Raw genomic sequence first — 17937 nt, 5'->3', positions numbered from 1 at the left:
GACCCATTTCCGAGCATGCTAAGCTCAAGGTCATAGGGCATATAGTATATAAGGTGAAGAGGACTTGGACATTTCTGGGCCTGTTCAGTTCAGTGTCCCAAACACTGGCTCAATGGTGTAGTGAGAGAGACAAGTTTACTCTGTGGGCCCAATACAATGGCTTAGAGAGCCTCTATGAGCTTAGTAATCTTGGCTGATTTTTCTTTGTTTTTAAAAGCATGTCTCATGTGAGTGTATGTACAAGTGTGTGTGTGTGTGTGTGTGTGTGTGTGTATGCACGTGAGTATATAGCTGTATGCATGTGTGTCTACATTTATGTAGAGACCCAACGTTGGCACTGGTTTTCTGACTCAAACGTTCTTCATCTTATACATTGAAGTAGGGTCTGGCTAGCTTTCCTACTAGCTGCCCGCTCCAGTGATCTCCCATCTCTACCTCCTGCTCGCTGGGATCACAAGTGGAGAGCCTCTGTGTCACCTGGCTTTTTACATGAGTTCTGGGGACCCAAATCCCAGTCACCACGCTTGGGTGACAAGTGCTCTTCCACTGACCCATCTCAACAGCCCCGTAAGTTGGTTGGTTTTTTTTTCTTTCTTGTTCTCCCCAAAACAGTTCACCCTAGAAAAAATTAAAAAGGAAAAGATATTTAAATGATATTTTAATGGAATAGTTCCCCTCAAAGGTTCATGCTTCATTTAGTGGCTCAGAATTGACAATCATTTCTCAGTGTTATCTCATAGGTAGCTCTTAGGGACTGTCTCTGCGGAAAAAGCCAAACCATCTCTGATTTTATGGAGTCATGTGGTTGGGAGGAACTGACCGTGGACAGATAAGAAATTAAGACAGGATAAGATGAAAAGTAAGACAGGAAAGGCAGTGCTGTCATACTGGAGTTTCTAGTCAACACTGGTTGGTTACTTTGAAATCTTCTCCGGAGCGCAGTCCTGGGATCAGACCTGCCAATAACTAGAGCTACCTATGTACACTGAGGAGGAAATTACGTGTAAAGAGAAAATGCCTGCACTTTCTGGATGGGATGTTCCCTGCACAAAGTCTCTCCTGACTTCTGTGGAGCATGTCCCGAAGTGTTAGGGCCATTGCCGCGATGTTTGCATTTTCTTGAAGAGCAAGGTGTGCACACTAGGCCAACTCCACCATTCTGACTCGCATCCTGTCTCATAGTGAGGAAACCTCTGCCATGATACAGTCACAGGCCCTGCAGCGTGGCTCAGTGGGTAAAAAAGCACTTTGACACAAGCCTGGCAGAGTTTGGTCCCTGGACCCCACAATGGACCGAGGGACCTGTTTTCTTAGAGTTGCCCTCTGACCTTCAAGTGTGTGCCCTGAGAAAGAGTTCTTTGTTAAAGCAACCAACCTCATAGTGAAAATCCGGCCTGTATATCTGCGTTCCATCTAGCATTGGTGGCAATATTTGATCCTCGATCACCTCCTCTGTTTTTCTGTCTTCCTCTCCTGTTGTTTTTCTGTAACTCCCTATGTGCTTTCCATTAAATGGCTGCCCCCAAGCTCCTAGTGAACTTAAATCCTCCATGTCCTTTCCTCTCTCATTAACTTGAGGAGGTCGCTTCTAAAGTCAAGCTAAGCCACGTCTTTCTTCTTAGACTTAGTCCCCCACTGTAAGCCTTGCAAGCCAGGCGACTGGCTCTTTAGGAAGAGCCTTTGTCCGCTGAGCAGAAGACTCTGCTCTGACATTCCGCATGACAAACACATGCCTGCTTTCTACTCTGCCTCCTGCGAAATGAGACAAACAGCGCGTCGCTCCACAGCGGCTTCTCTCCTTGCTTCATTAATGCCTGCCGAGCGGGCAGAAGACAAATGAGTTCCCTGCCTAAGAAGATTATCATTTCCAAGGCTGACCTTCCGGTGTCTTTGGGAAATGTAGAGTAGTGCAGAAATGAACGCACTGTGGTGTTGTCATTTGCAGTGCTTCCTGGTGACGATTCCCAAAGACTCGGGCGAGCTGAAGACCTGGACGGGTGCTCAGGACTTCTGCGCCGCCAGGGGCGGGAACCTGGTGTCTGTCGAAAGCGAACTCGAACAAGGTAGAGTCTGAGGGTTCAAGCCAAGGCAAAATGGCTACCACCATCAAATCTCAATCAGAACCGCGCCCCAACCTCCATTTACAAGTCAGCACTGAAAACATTGTGTTGCTAAGACATGAAATTTCAGTCTCAGCATCAGGATTTCTTCCATGACATCTGTGACAGTCAGTACTCTGCTTAGACACTGCTTTGCGCCTTTGGAGGGTTTAACTGGGTGGCTGCACTGGAGAGAATAAGGACTTATTTACGTGTGTTCTAAAATGGATAAAGTAAGTTTTCAGGAACATCTACTATAGTTGCATGGTAAGCTTTTTAAAGATCATTTTGAGTTCACCTATATGTTTTAATTTGAAACTTAAGCAGTTATATACTTCTGTTTAAATATGGTGCATTAATCCTCCTGTTTAAAAAAAAAAGGTAGTAAGTGAACACTGGAAATCGTTTTGCTAATGATGTGATGAAATCTCAGGTTACCTAGCTAATTTCGGTCAATTTAAACTGTAACCAAAATGAAAGAAGCTATGTTGCTGTTAACAAGAGCAACATAAGGAATTCCTCCATTGATTCATAACGAAGCTTTGCTGCCATTTAAGTACAATCACGTCTACAAACCGCATGTGATGACGACCCAGTGACTTGTGTGGAATAATTAGATGATGTATTTATATTTTCCAGCTTTCGTTACTATGCATCTTTTCGGCCAGACCACCGATGTGTGGATAGGGTTACAAAGTGATAATTATGAAAAGTGGGTAAATGGGAAGCCTGTGGTGTATTCTAACTGGTCTCCATCTGATATAATAAATGTAAGTTTGAAGAGTAATTGAGGGTAGGACTTACTGGGGGGTCGAGCCAGGCTCTTGTACACTTTAATCATTGTGCTGTGTTCCAAGACTTAGGCTTTTTTAAACATCAATTTAACAAGAGATAACATCTGAGACTTATTGACTAAAATTTATTTGTTCCTGTATTTTGGAGCTATAAATTTATATTAGTTCACTGGTTATAAGTTAAGTTTTTAATAATGTAATATTATAACATAAACACGGTTACACTACTCATCGTGCTGATTGTTTACCTTACAGGCTAGAAAGAGGTTCTGGATTGGTTTATTAGATAGAAATAAGAGAATAATGGTGTTTTACTTCTTAAAATTATGCCCTAAATAAAAAATTTCAATGTAACAATAATGTTACATATTACCATATTTTAAATAACATGTACATTCCTTTAAAGATCCCAAGTTATAACACCACTAAAGTTCAAAAGCAAACTTCTCTCTGTGCCCTGATGTCAAGCAATCCTAATTTCCATTTCACTGGAAAGTGGTATTTTGATGACTGCGGGAAAGAAGGTTATGGATTTGTTTGTGAAAAAATGCAAGGTAAGAAACAATTGGGGGTTTATTCCTTTTATTTCCAACCTTTATCCCATACCTGTTGTCTACCAGCTTTGTTGCCAACAGCGTGAGTTTCCTGTCCCTCTATTTAAGCATAGTTAGCCACCTATCCCCTACCTCTCAACTGTGCTCTAAGGACTGCCGAAACCATCTGACAGATGGCCACGTAGTGCGTCAACCCTAGGGCCATTAAACAGCTTTACTCCTTCGTTCTGGGATTCTATGTCTGTACCACCCCATTTTCCCATACTCTGATGAAGTTAGCATCAACACAAGGAAAAGCACTTTCTCTTGGCTTACAGTTCTGCTCCAAAGCCAAAGTAATGACATCTGTTGATGGCCATCTTCCCGCCAGACTTCCAAGGTGGCACATTACGTAGAGTGAGAGACTGGCATGAGTGTACTCTGTCCCCCTCTCTCCAGTTAAAGACGCCAAGATTCAGCCAGGGAATCCTATGTCCTTACATCAGCCTAGTCACCCTCTGAAGATGCTACTTCGGAACTTCACTGTCAGATTATGGTTCTACCCACTTACTACTTTACCATGAGGGTTACATTCCAACGCAGCACACTTCGCAAAGAGCATTGGCACTAGATCCAAACACAGGCTATTGTGGCTATTTTTAAAAGTCACCCAGACTGTTGGAAAATAATAGGAAACTAGACTTAGCTTATACCTGTATTCCCTGCACATGGAAGACTGAGACAAAAAGAAAATCTTACCAAGTTCAAGGCCACCTTACTATATATATAGTAAGACCCTGACTCAAAACAAGAACAGCAAATGTCACAAAAAATAAACCAATTCACACTCACTCCTTTTTTTCCCCTGCTTAAACTCCAAAAATAGTGCTCGTGGCTAAATATGGCATATAGTACGTTTCTAGATCTGGCAGATAAAACTCCGTGGTGATTTCTGGAGTGTACTACCAAAGCCGTATGTGACAGCATCCCTTCCTTGTAACAAAATATCTAAAACAATCAACTTATAAAGAGAGAAGGTTTTTATTGGCGTATTAATTTTAAAGGTTTGGGGTCAAATAAACTTAAACCCATTGCTTTGAGGCTGTGACAAAAAGCAGAACATCCTAGAGGGTTCAGGGGACGAGACAAAGCCCTCAGCTCATGACTGGGAGGCAAGAAGTATGAAAAGGAAAAGTCATGCCCACAGTGACCTAAGACCTTCGGCTGGACCTCACCTCTTAAACGTCCCATCGGCTCCAGTGGCACCGCTCTGGGAACCACACTTCGGACACTCGGGCCTTTGGAAGGCATTTAAGGTCCTAACTAAAGTGTCACACTGTCGCAAATGTCCAGTGGGATGAATGAGCAATGTGACTGTCCTTGAGTGACCTTAAATAATAAAATAGCAAAGACACCTCTGGCTTTCACTACCTGCTGTGTGTCCCTGTGCCTGGCACCATGCCTTGGGTTTATGAGCATTACGCTATAAAACCTTGAGGACCATTCCAGGAAATAGGTCAAAGTATCCCCAGTTCTGTAGATAAGGAACTTTGGTCTTTAAAAAGGAAAAGTATCTCAGTTAAATATAGTGATTCTATTTCTGTAATGTTGACCTCGTCTCAAGTTTACCAACTGATTGCTTTCTTTGGTATTTGGGGACACGCAATGTATGCACGCCTTTGGTGACATTGCAGGGCGGAGGGGGAGAGCACAGGCCTGGTGTCTGGCCACACAAGCTCCCACTCTACCTCTGTAAATAAACTTGAGTCAAATGACTTATCCTCTTTGAACTTCGATTTCCATCCCTATAAAACGAGGTAAGGTCCATTTCCCATGCATATGCTTAGCATAGTTCCCAACATGTGTTTAACAAATGATAGTTTTAAAAAATCATTTCTGAAAAAATATTATTAAACTTTAATTCTTGTTATGATGGACACCGTCTACTTTCCATATAAACATATGCTTATATTGGGCTTAAGCCAAAAATTGCTATGCTCCTGAAAGAATAAAGAGATAGGAATAAAAAAAGAAAGAAAGAAAGAAACAGAGGCCCGGGGAGGTTGTTGAATGGGTTGGAAGAACTTGCTGTACTAATGTGAGGACCTGAGTTTGAATCCCCAAGACCCACAAAAATAGCCAGGTACATGGTGTGAACCCCCAGAATCTCAGATCTCCTTCAGGGAGATGGAGGGCAGAGTCAGGAGGATCTACTGACGCTGCTGGGCCAGCTAACCTGACAAACACAGCAGAAGAACAAGACCTTGATGCAAATAAAGGGAAGAACCAGCCTTCACGGTTGTCCTCCAGGCTCCACGTGCATGCCATGGCACACACAGGCTTGCATTCACACACAAATACATGAATGCGTGTTCACACATACACACCCTCATGCACACATATGTATACACCGGAGGCAGGGGTAGGGGTGGGGTGGGGTAGATACAGGGAGGGAGACAGACCGAGTCAAGACTAAACAGTTAGAAACCACTCAATTTCCATACATAGTTCTTTTCCAGAATAATGAGTTGCAAACATCATGTGGGTTTTGTTTTAAAACCTGGAAGGATTAATTACTGCACTGGGAGAAAACCCTATGTGTAAAAGCAACAGTATACCCCAATGGAGGGGGAAACAAAAATTTTCAGCCACACGAATTGTACTAATTGTCATTTTTAAATAGTGCTTTGGTATTATATGGGTTTTGTATAACTAACCATAAACTGGCAGCATAGACTGGCAAACAGACTTCCAGCAAAGAACACACTGGTGACCAAGTATAGTTCATCACAGGTCAGTTAATAAATAGGCTTATTTCATTTAGCTTTTACAATGTGTGCTTTCTAAATCAAGTTAAAAAAAAAAAGTAAAAGGCAACATGACCAAAACAGGAGAGAGGAGTGAGGAACAACATTTATTAAGTGTGTGATGTGTCCCAGATTCAATAGAATATGTCCTTGTGGAAATCACAATGAATTCTACATACAGTCCTCAAAGGAAGACCTTATCAGTTCTTGTAGTCTGACATTTGAGCTCTAGAAGGGCTATATTTCTCAAGGACTCTTAGCTAGGAATAGGCCAGGTCCAGCCCTTCAACCATTCCCCTCTCAGCATGGCCCTTAATCAGCCCAAACCACTTACTGATGTTAGTGTTCAGCCTAGTGTGCAAGAGGGACTCAATTCACTCCAGATCAGATAGTACAGGAAATTTTAGCTTGTTTTCCTGTTTTAGTTTTTCTAAATTCAGCCTGTTCTTTGGATATAATATAATACGGAATAAAAGAAGACAAATGCATATATATATATATATATACATATATATGTATATACACATATATATGACAAAGCACACATATAGGCAGAGAGAGAGAGAGAGAGAGAGAGAGAGAGAGAGAGAGAGAGAGAGAGAGAATTAACTGGAAATGCATGGCTTTTTAAACCTCAAAGCCCACTCCCAATGGCAGCTTCTCCAACAAGCCACACCTTCTAATCCTTCTCAAACAGTTCCACCAACTAGGGACCAGACATTGAAATGTATGAGCCCACAGAGGTCATTGCCATTCAAACCACCACAGTGGTCCAGTTTCCTAGCATCACACACACACACACACACACACACACACACACACACACACACACACGCTTACAACACACGCTTCCGAGTGTAGTGTCATTATTTTTAATTCGTCACTCATAGAAGAAAAGCTCTGGTCAGTGTCAATGTTAGTGACAAAGGTGCACATTAAATTTGACCTCCTCCTTTCCAGCCCATATGTTACAAGTGATTTTGTTGTCGTTCTCTTTCTAGATACTCCTGAACATCCCATAAACGCATCTGATGTGTATTCAGTCCCCAATACATTAGAATATGGAAACAGAACCTATAGACTAATCCGCGCTAATGTGACCTGGTACACAGCAGGAAGAACCTGCCTGATGCACGGAGCAGAGCTGGCCAGCATTACAGACATATTTCACCAGTCCTTCCTCACCGTTGTCCTCAGCAGGCTGGGACATGCCCACTGGATTGGACTCTCCACCACAGACGTAGGTGTTCTAAATTCTTCTTCTGACTGTCTTTGCAAAGTTTCTATCTACTTCCTTAATGAGACAATCACTGAAATCAGCGCGCAAAACCAACTCCCAAACCCAGTAGAAATGTAACGTTTCAATAATTGGTTTATGCAGAAACGACTGTTTTTTTACTTGTTTTGTTTTATTTTGTTTTGCTGTTTTTGTTTTCAAGACACCCGAGGCTACAAGAGTACACATCTTTTTAGGGCGAATATGCACTTGCCTAATTTCTAAGTATAATGTCCCCATGGGTCCTTTGAAAATTCTCAAGCATCCCTGAGTACTGACTAATTTATGCAATGAAACACATCTCAAACTCAAGTACCATGTTTGGGTAATTTGCTATATCCTCAGAATCTCCATGAAAAGAAATTATTGCTGCTTCCTGCTCAGAAACATTATTATTAAATAATCCACTACCCTTAAAACATAACATGCAAAGTTCTATTTGTAAGATTTTAATTTTTCTTTTTGTTTTCTTGTTTTGTTTTTTGTTTGTTTAGCTGGTTGCTTGCTTGCTTGCTTTGGTTTTTTGTTTTTGTTTTTTTGGATTTTGGTTTTGGTTGTCCTGGACTCTTCTTTGTAGACCCGGTTGGCCTTGAACTCATAGAGATTTGCCTGCCTCTGCCTCCCTGAGTTCTGGGATCACAGGTGTGTGCCAGGTACCAGGGAGATTTTGCTTTTTAAAACAAGAGTATTACACATTGGAATTGCTGAAAAGTAAACTCTATTCCTTCTATGACCTCCGGTTCTTCTGGGGAAAAGTTTAGAACTTGGAAGGAATGGGTGCTCAGGTAGTATTGGGTGACCCCAGCAGCAGCCCTGACAATGAAGTGACACTTCAAATCCCCTCTACAGAACGGTCTTACTTTTGACTGGTCAGATGGCACCAAATCCCCATTCACCTATTGGAAAGATGAGGAGGAAAACGTTCTTGGTGACTGTGCTTTTGCTGACACTGATGGACGCTGGCAGAGCACAGCCTGCGAGGCATTTCTGCAAGGTGCCATTTGTCATGTACCCACTGGTAGGTACAAGTCTGTTCCACTCAAGGGGTGTGTCCTATGTTGCTATTGTCTGCATGACTGTGCTCAGCAAGGAATAGGAACATGAATAATAAAAGGCCTCAGCTCTTGGGAATTCTGTAGTCTGGCCTGTGATATAAAGACAGATACCTGTCATGACAAGCACAGCTGGAAGATGAGTTAAGAGAGGGGATTGCCAAGAAAAGAATGCATTGCGTGTTCTACTGAGAGCCCTCCCCACCATTGTCTGCAGTGTAGGAAATAATGTTTGCCGTTGTGCTTTAAAAAGCATCCTATCTATTTGGGGAAGGCAGAAGGCTTCTTGAAAGGCATGCCAATGGAGGCAGATGGGGCTTGAAGAATGGGTAGGATTGACGGGCAACAACAGAACATAGAGAAGCGTTCAGAGGTGAAAAGCTTAGATAGAGACAGGGAGATACAGGATGAGGGATACAGTCGGCGGAGCTGATGTTGAGCTTGCCAGCATGGCAGGTAAGGGTAAGAGAAAGATGGGAAGTCACACTAGAAAGGTGTGCCTCGGCTTTTACGGAACATCTGAACTGAGGGCTTATGCCTTAGACAGGGCTCGCAGACTCTTGAGCAATCACTGTGGTGACGGTAGCTGACACTGTTCAGACATTCACTGATGCCCTACCCCACACTTTGCACATTGTCCCATTTCCATGAAGTTCAGCTGGCCCAATCCCTTTCCTGAAGATGAAACTTAACTGAGAGCGTTAAGCCAACTCCCGGAAGTTCCCTCTCTCCTCCACAGTGCCGAGAACAGCAGTGGCTCAGCCTTCCCACACTCCGACGGCGGCATCTGTGTCTTGTTTTCCCAGCTCTCTTCTTTGTTGCTGTCACATGCTCTTGCAGTTCCCCTTCTGATCGCCTTTGAAGTCTCTCATTTCACAAAACTGCTTTATTTACTTATGTTCTGGATACGATTACAACTGGCACACATACTTTGCATAGTAGATGAAAACGATTCAGGATTAAATGCCAGTGATGTCTATATTCATGTATATACAAAGTAAGGATTTTAGAAATCCATGACACTTAGCCCTACTTAGGCTATTATACATTTAGACATCCTTTTTCATTTCCTCTATGAACTGCACCTTCCTGGTGTCCCAAGCTTTAGGATAACAGTAGACAGCCACCTTGACCAGGCAGCACTCAAAAGTCTTTTTTACACACTCTTCGTATTTTGGTAATGAGTATTTCTAACAGAAATTCAAGAACGTAACCCTAGTCTGTAATCATCAACATCAAATCCAATCTTCTGGGGTATTATCATGAAAATCTTAATGCACGAGTTGATTCTGGCCTTTCATGGGATGTAAAATAAGGGTTTAACTGGGTGTCACCAGCCCCAAGTCACACCTGGTTTTTCTTCGTAGAAACAAAGGCAGTTGAGCGCCCAGTGCTGTGCTCGGAAACGTCAGTTCCCTGGGTAAAATTTAAAGGTAATTGCTACAGCTTTACCACAGCCCTGGACAGCAGGAGTTTTGAGGATGCTCGTGGATTTTGCAAAAGAGAAGGTAATTCCTCCACAGTGCTAAAACACTTCCATGCGCTTCCTGCTGTCTCAGTAACCACTATGCTTGCTCACACACCCATTACCTGGTAACTTTAGGAGCCATGAGAACTACTGGGGAAAAAAACTACTATTGAATGTGCTTATTAGGGGGGCAGCTGTTACAGGTAATTCAGGTTCCAGTGCAGACTTTGAAAGGCCGAGATGGTGCCTCGGTGTACAGCGTTCCCACGAAATCCTTCCTTCTGAAGCTGTGTGCATTACGAATATTTAATGTTGTCTGAACTGGATCACTGCTGTTTTAACTTTCTAAGTGAAAGCTTGTACATTTTTTAAAAACGTGGTTTTACCTTAAAAGTCTTAGATCACATTTTAGGTAGGTGTGGTGGCACAGGCCTTTAATCTTGGTGCTAAGGAGGCAGAGAGATCTTTACGAGTTTAAGGGCAGTCTGGTCTACGTAGCGAGTTCCAACCCAGCCAGGACTCCCTAGTGAGACCTTAGTCCCGCTGTTCTGTTTTGAATCCCTTTAAAATGTTTGTATGTATGTGGTGTGTGAGAAGGAGAGACAGACAGACAGAGACAGAGACACAGAGACAGAGAATTGATACTGGGTGTTTTCCTCAACCACTCTCCACTCTGTATGTTTGAGACATGGTCTCTCCCTGGCCAGCAAGCCCTAGGGCTCCTCCCGGCACGCCTCCTGTGCACCCACGTCACTTACTGTTGTTATCAAATTGAGCATTCAAACCAAACCATCTGGCCTCCTCTTCTCCTGAGTCCTGAGGATTCACACTTGTTTGTGCAGCAGGCCCTTCACTGACTGAGCTGTCTCCTCATCCACTCAATCACTTTTTAACAATAGAAATCTGGAGTTGGGGCTACACTCAGCAGTTAGAGAACTCACCCAGCATCACAAGGCCCTGGGCCTCTAGGCCCAGTACTAGAAAGGAAAAAGAAGCTTACGGAGTAAAGGAATGTTTGCTTTTCAAAGCCAGGGTTTCACGAATGGAAGCGCAGAAACACTCTGAAGTGCATCCGCCTTGCTCATCGCTCATCAGGCTGTTCTCTTTTACAGGATCAAATCTTTTGGCAATCAAAGACAAGACTGAAAATTCATTTCTCCTGGAAGAGCTTGTTGCTTTTGGTTCTTCCCTCCAGATGGTTTGGTTGAATGCTCAATTTGATAATAACAGTAAGTGACGTGGGTGCAGAGGAGGCATAAATAAATACACAGTTATTAAGGCCTCTGGGAGCCACAGAACTCTTCTTGGACACATTTGCTGTGAAAATGCAGTGTAACTCCTAAAGAGACCCCTCCCAAACAAAACACACGACAAGTTAACCATCATGCGACACTGAACATGCTTGCTGCAACTCCGTTCCCAGTCAGTCCTGCCAAAGCTAAGCCGCCTCACCTTGAAAACACTCCACTTTCTTAACTGCAACAAACCACAACAGAGTCAGGGAGCTGTTTCAAATGATAAACTGTGCTTTTTAAATTCTTATATGCTGCTCATAAATGCCAGTGTGTGTAATTGGAGACACACTATTCTTTTCTTTATGTAACTGATGTGACTGAAAAGTATTTGTAAAGAAAATTATTTTAATTGCAATGGAGAGAGGGTTAGAGTGGTGTAGGAGGGTGGGTACAGAGCCCGTCCTTGCAAGTATGCTAGTCCTTGACACTGAATTTCTCGCAGACGTGATAATCAAAAGCAAACTGACTTGTAGTTCACTTTATTGTTAAATTCTTTTCAGGCAGTGCAACACACACACACACACACACACACACACACACACACACACACACCCCTTATTGACGATATATGGACTTTAGGAAATGAACCCTCTTGTAATGGTGTTGATAATAGAGTCTCAAGGGATTTTCTATACATTAATTACTTTTGTTTGCTCTGTGATTTATTTAAATTGGTTAGAAATTTGTGGACTGGTTCAAACTCAAAACAGGACATTAAGAAACAAAATATTTCAGGCACTGGTGGTGTACGCCTTTAATCCCAGCGCTCGGGAGGCAGAGAGAGGCAAGTGGATTTCTATGAGTTCACCAGCCCGCTCTACAAAGCAAGTCGAGGATAGCCAAGGCTACCCAGAGAAACCCTGTTTCAAAAAAAAAAAAAAGGCTAGAGAGATGGCTCAGAGGTTAAGAGCATTGACTGCTCTTCCAGAGGTCCTATGTTCAATTGCCAGCAACCACATGGTACTCATAACCATGTATTATGTGATCTGATGCCCTCTTCTGGCCTGCAGGTGTACACGCAGAAGAGCACTGTATACATAAGAAAGAAAGAAAGAAAGAAAAAAGAAAAAAAGAAAAGAAAAGAAAAAGAAACCAGATATTTATATCTGAATTAGAGGGCTGCACAAGAACTTTAATTGAACATAGCTTTTTTTGTTCGCTTGCTTTTGTTTTTGTTTTTTCCAGACAGAGTTTCTCTGTGTAGCCCTGGCTGTCCTGGAGCTCTCTCTGTAGACCAGGCTGGCCTCAAATTCACACTGTCCAGCCTCCCAAATGCTGGGATTAAATGCATGCTCTACCACTGCCTGACTGGATACATACCTTTTTGGATACTTTGTTCAAGAATATACTTATGGAATTGAAAGTCTCTCGTTTAATTTAGGGGCTGCTTTTATGGTTTAACCCAGTCTTATGTTAGTAAGAATGCACATTAATTCATAATAAGTGAACAATCTTTCCCACAGATCAAACCTTACGGTGGTTTGATGGAACACCCACAGACCAATCAAACTGGGGCATTCGGACACCAGACATGGACCACCTCAAGCCCCATCCATGTGTTACCCTGAAGATCCCTGAAGGAATATGGCAGTTCACTCCGTGTGAAGAGAAAAAGGGATTCATATGTAAAATGAAGGCAGGTGTGTGAAAGGAGAGAGAAATTCTTCGTATTGACTCTTTCCTGCTTCATGCCAACCCACCATAGTGGCATTGGCAGATATTCGGAGGGTTTTTCAGACAGGTTCTAGCCTGATCATCTTGCTCCTCACACAAGTCAGAACAGTTCAGCTCCTCTTTTCCTCTAATATGAAGGGGGAAAAAATCATCAGTCATATAAATGAAATTAAGACAAACAGTTGCCAGCAAAAGGAGCCATGCCGCGCTGTGAGAATGATCAGGGTCATCGTTTGGTGTGGATGGGTAGATGTAATCCTCTCCTGTGAGCTTGTTATGTCAGGGAAGGCATATTTGACTCCATCCTGAGAAAGTACAGTTCATAATGATGGAAGTTAGTTTTAGAAAGCTAAGCCGGAAAATCCTAGCCAATTGCACACAACAGCCGAGGCTTCTAAACCAGCCTACCATGAGAACCATTGGTGTTCATAATCATCCAGACAGTTCCTAAAAGGAAGGCTGCGGTGACTCTGGGCTGCTGGAGAAGGCCTCAGAGAGACGAGTCTCTGGGTTTTAAAGAAGCAGGGATGCTTAGGGAGCTGGACAGGAGAAGGAAAAATAATTTAGACCAAAAGCCTGACATTGCTAAAAGCAGCCGTGGCGAATGTGCCAAACTGAAGTAGAGGACACATGGTGGGAGGAAAATTGACCATGAGGCTGGATCCAATGTTGAGTTAAAGAGCCGAGATTCCTGGTAGAACAAGGGATGCTCTGGGTGTGCTGTAGGCACCCACGGTGAGATAAACTCACTTAGATGAAAGAACGGCGTTGGTAATGTGAATGGCGTGAGTGAAACTATGGGGAGACGTAGGAAGACTGATGAGACGCTGGCAGCGAAAGGAAAAGCTGGGTGTGGGGGCACCAATGTGTGAAACCCTATAGTGCAGCATAGGGTTGTAGGATGTAGGAGACATAGGACTAACAGTGTGCCCAAGTATTTACTGTCGTTTAAGCATCAGGAGCAAATCAGATACACCATACATCAGTATCCAATTTTATTTTTTTATTTTTTTTTTTACTTTGTTTTTATTAATTTATTCTTGTTACATCTCAATGGTTATCCCATCCCTTGTATCCTCCCATTCCTCCATCCCTCCCACTTTCCCCCTACTCCCCTCCCCTATGACTGTTCCTGAGGGGGATTTCCTCCCCCTTTATATGCTCATAGGGTATCAAGTCTCTTCTTGGTAGCCTGCTCTCCTTCCTCTGAGTGCCACCAGGCCTCCCCATCCAGGGGACATGGTCAAATATGGGGCACCAGAATACGTGTGAAAGTCATACCCCACTCTCCACTCAACTGTGGAGAATGTACTGTCCATTGGCTAGATCTGGGTAGGGGTTTAAAGTTTACGGTCTGTATTGTCCTTGGCTGGTGCCATAGTTTGAGTGGGACCCCTGGGCCCAAATCTGCCTTTCATAATGTTCTTCCTGTAGGTTTCTAGGACCCTCTGGATCCTTCTACTTTGTGAGAATAGCACAGTATCCAATTTTAAAGCACTGTAACTTTTCAAGGAGTGGTTCAAACATTCCCATCCTATAAGGGAGAAAGTGGCTGTCCAAACAGGCTGCACTGAGAACTAGATTTTCTTTCTGACTTCCTTCTTTCCTTCCTTCCTTCCTTTCCTCTCTCCCTCCCTCTGTTGTGGTTAATTTAAAAGACTGCCCTAGTAAATACTTATAATTAGGCTATAGTTAGGAGGGCAGTACTATCTAACTCACTTTTACAATCAATAAAGACAGACACCTGATGTATTTTAGAATAAGCCTTTACCTGGGGCAAGGCACATACTACCTCCACTTAAGCTGTCCTCCATTATCCCCCAGTCTCCATCCCGTTCCGTCTGCTTCTAATAATTTCTGCTTGGCTCCCTCCCATCCATAATACCCAAATGCTTGCTAAGGTTGCTCATTTTGGCCATCTATTTCCATGAGGATCATCAGAGTTCCTCCTCCGGGCCCATGAGGCTCTTTTCCTATGGTGGTTCTCCTCCTCCTCCTTCCTCCGTCCCATCTCTCCCACTCCCAAGATCCTCTCTGCTCAAAGCCTTTGAACCTTCACTCGGCCCCTTCCTTCTGCCTTGCCCACGAATTTTATTCATCCCATCAGGAAGGCAAGGTTCAGGGCAGTAACTAGATCAGTCCAGCCAGTAATTAGCATCAGAATACATCAGACCAACCTCCAACACCCCCAATTTCTTTCTTTCTTTCTTTCTTTCTTTCTTTCTTTCTTTCTTTCTTCTTTCCTTTCTAATGTTCAATGGGCTTCAGTGGCCCAGCCTGGTCTGTAACTCACTATAAAGTCCAGCCTGACTCAGTTTCCCCGCAGTCTTCACAGTCTAGCCTTGCAGCTGTCTCTAAAGCTCTGCATCCTTCTCTGGATCCTTCCTAGATCAAAAGTTGCCGAGTTTGGCCCTTGAGATAGTCTTCTTAAATGAGCAATGTTCCTACAGTAAAATGTTTTAAAATGGGAACCATGTCACTTTGGAATGGAGGCTCTATTATAGTTTCCAGACTCTTGGAAATCACAGGTGTGAAAGGCAATGACTGTAAAATTGGTACATACATACAAGCAGGGACTCTCCACTAAATCCCAACAAAATGGTCACTTTCCGTAAGCAAGGAGAATGTCTTACATATATTTCTGTTATGGTAGTGCTAAATCTAAAGGGAAATCTTTTGGCTTAGAGAGAGAGAGAGAGAGAGAGAGAGAGAGAGAGCACCCATGGATTAGCAATATGGCTGAGCTGCTAAAGGCACTTGCAGCCAAGCCTGGATCCAAAGCATGGAATCTGTGTGGTAGAAGGAAAGAACTGAGTCCCACAAGTTGTCATCATCTGCCCTATCCACATGTGCGCGCATGTGCGCGCGCGCGCGCACACACACACACACACACACACACACGCATGCACACACACACAGGGGGGGGGATTACATAAATGAACGAATATCAGCGCTCCAATAAAACATCATTCATAAAAACAGGCCACAGGACTTGATGTATGAGCAATAGTTTGATTGCTGCTTTGCTGAATTTAAAGAAATATTTATTTGTTTATTATTTGATTTTAGATGTCCCAGCTGTGATGGAGCATCCAGGGAAAGGTAGGTTTGGAAGAGGAAAGAACATTTAGATTTTTCTTAGAATTAATGATACGGATGGCCGGTAGGCTACTGTATCTAATCTCTATCTTCTCTTTGTCTTCCTCCAGGACCGAGCCACAGCCTTGTTCCTCTCACGGTCACACTGACTCTGATAATAATCCTGGCCATTTTCACGCTTTTCGTCTGGGTATACAAGCAGAATAGGGGCCTCTTCCAGGGCCTCAGAGGACCTAGGAGCCTCTACTATCCTACCTTCAGCTTCAGCACGACACACTTAGAAGAAAACATTCTCATTTCTGATCTGGAGAAGAACGGCCAATGATGATGAGGAGGAGGAGGAGGCGGCGAGAGACTGCTCCAGCTCTGAAGAACAACGGGGAAGGGAGTCCGGCCCGCATTTCCCCCTAACGAGACGCCATTATAATGTGAACTGTGCCTCTGTCTTAATTATTCTTCAAGCACTTGTTTTGAATTTTAACCAAATCAGATGCTGCTTAATGTATTCATTTTCTTTAACTGTGGTCCATTCTGAAGAGGGGCGCTGGTTATTATTTAGAAAGACAAGGGCTATTAAAAAGAATCCCCGCACTAAGAACTCTCGCGCCAGGCTGGCACGCACTCAGACGTGCAAGTTCTCTCATACGTTAAAAGAGAAATGGGGAGCCCTCCCTCCGACTGCATATGAGAGGGAGGTGCTTCTGTAAGTCAGTGTCTTGTTTGATTCTAATTCAGTTCTTTTTTAAGAGCCTGGTTTAAGAAAGTCCTAAATTTTAAACTACAGGTTCTGGGCTCTCAACTAATACTTTGGATGACGTTAATTGTTATTAGGTCTGATTCCCAAGCTCAACGGGAGAAACGTCACCATCTCGTAAATGTGAAGATCTTGGTAGGCAGGCACTCCCAGGAACAGCCAGCACTTATAAAGTGTGAATGTACACCCTCACTTGCTGAGTGATTGAAAAGTATCTTTTAGGTAAGCTCAAAAGAACACATTGAGAGTTCAATATTGTTAAGGTTCATGGACCTTATTAAAAACTAAAGTAATAAAATACTGTATAATGATCTTTTTGGTTTGGGATTTGTTTTGTCTTGGGTTTTGTTTTTGTTTGTTTGGGGGTTTTTTTGTTTGTTTGTTTGTTTGTTTGTTTGTTTTTGAGACAAGATTTCTCTATGTAACAGTCCTGGCTGTCCTGAAACTTGCTTTGTAAACCAGATTGGCCTCAAACTCACGAAGATCCACCTGCTTCTGCCTCCTGAGTACTGGGGTTAAGGGCGTGTGCCAACACCACCAGGTGATATATAATAGTCTTAACCAGGACTTAAAGAATATATGTAGTTCAAACTTAAAAAGAAAGCAGTTGAAGATCTGACTTCTCCTCCCATTAGAGCCACTGGAGGGGATATTAAGAAAAGACTAAGCAGAATGACTCTGCAGCCCTAACCCCACTATTGTCATGGGTTCATGCAGCTGTTTGTAACTAAGCCACCGGTTAGGTTCGGGCCATCTCTTTTTTGTGTTGGACTAGTGGATGCCATGGGTTGGTTAACGAGGGTTGAAAGTATGGTACTTGGGGCTGGGAAGTAGCACAGTTGATCCATCATGCACCTGCTGTGCCATCATGAGGACCTGAGTTCAGGTCCCCAGCCCCCCCCCATCTACCCCCCTGCATACAGGACAGGGGCACATGCCTGTAACCCAGCTCTGGGCCAGGGGTGGGACAAAGCCAGGTGAATGAGCATTCAGCAGCCAGCCTAGCCACCCTGATGAGGTTCGGGCTCAGGACAGGCCTTGTCTCAAAAACCAATGTGGAGAACGATACCTACTGTCAACCTCTGG

General features: G+C 43.4%; 1 protein-coding gene across 1 annotated transcript in view; it reads left to right on the top strand.

Annotated features, from left to right (window-relative positions):
- PLA2R1 (phospholipase A2 receptor 1) overlaps positions 1-17164 on the top strand; it is a 124693-nt gene extending 107529 nt beyond the window's left edge. The window contains exons 21-30 of the mRNA XM_084799795.1: positions 1946-2063; positions 2739-2869; positions 3300-3447; positions 7235-7473; positions 8359-8527; positions 9929-10069; positions 11142-11258; positions 12788-12964; positions 16068-16100; positions 16208-17164. Coding sequence (XP_084655921.1) covers positions 1946-2063; positions 2739-2869; positions 3300-3447; positions 7235-7473; positions 8359-8527; positions 9929-10069; positions 11142-11258; positions 12788-12964; positions 16068-16100; positions 16208-16422 — 1488 coding nt within the window. The 3' untranslated portion in view covers positions 16423-17164. The remainder of the gene's footprint in view (positions 1-1945; positions 2064-2738; positions 2870-3299; positions 3448-7234; positions 7474-8358; positions 8528-9928; positions 10070-11141; positions 11259-12787; positions 12965-16067; positions 16101-16207) is intronic.
- The last annotated feature ends 773 nt before the right edge of the window (positions 17165-17937 follow it).

Source organism: Acomys minous, assembly GCF_964271855.1.
Source record: "Acomys minous genome assembly, chromosome: 10".
NCBI classification, from domain to species: Eukaryota; Metazoa; Chordata; class Mammalia; order Rodentia; family Muridae; genus Acomys; species Acomys minous.
The sequence above is the reverse complement of the archived record's forward strand: the minus strand, read 5'-3'. Positions and strand labels throughout refer to the sequence as shown.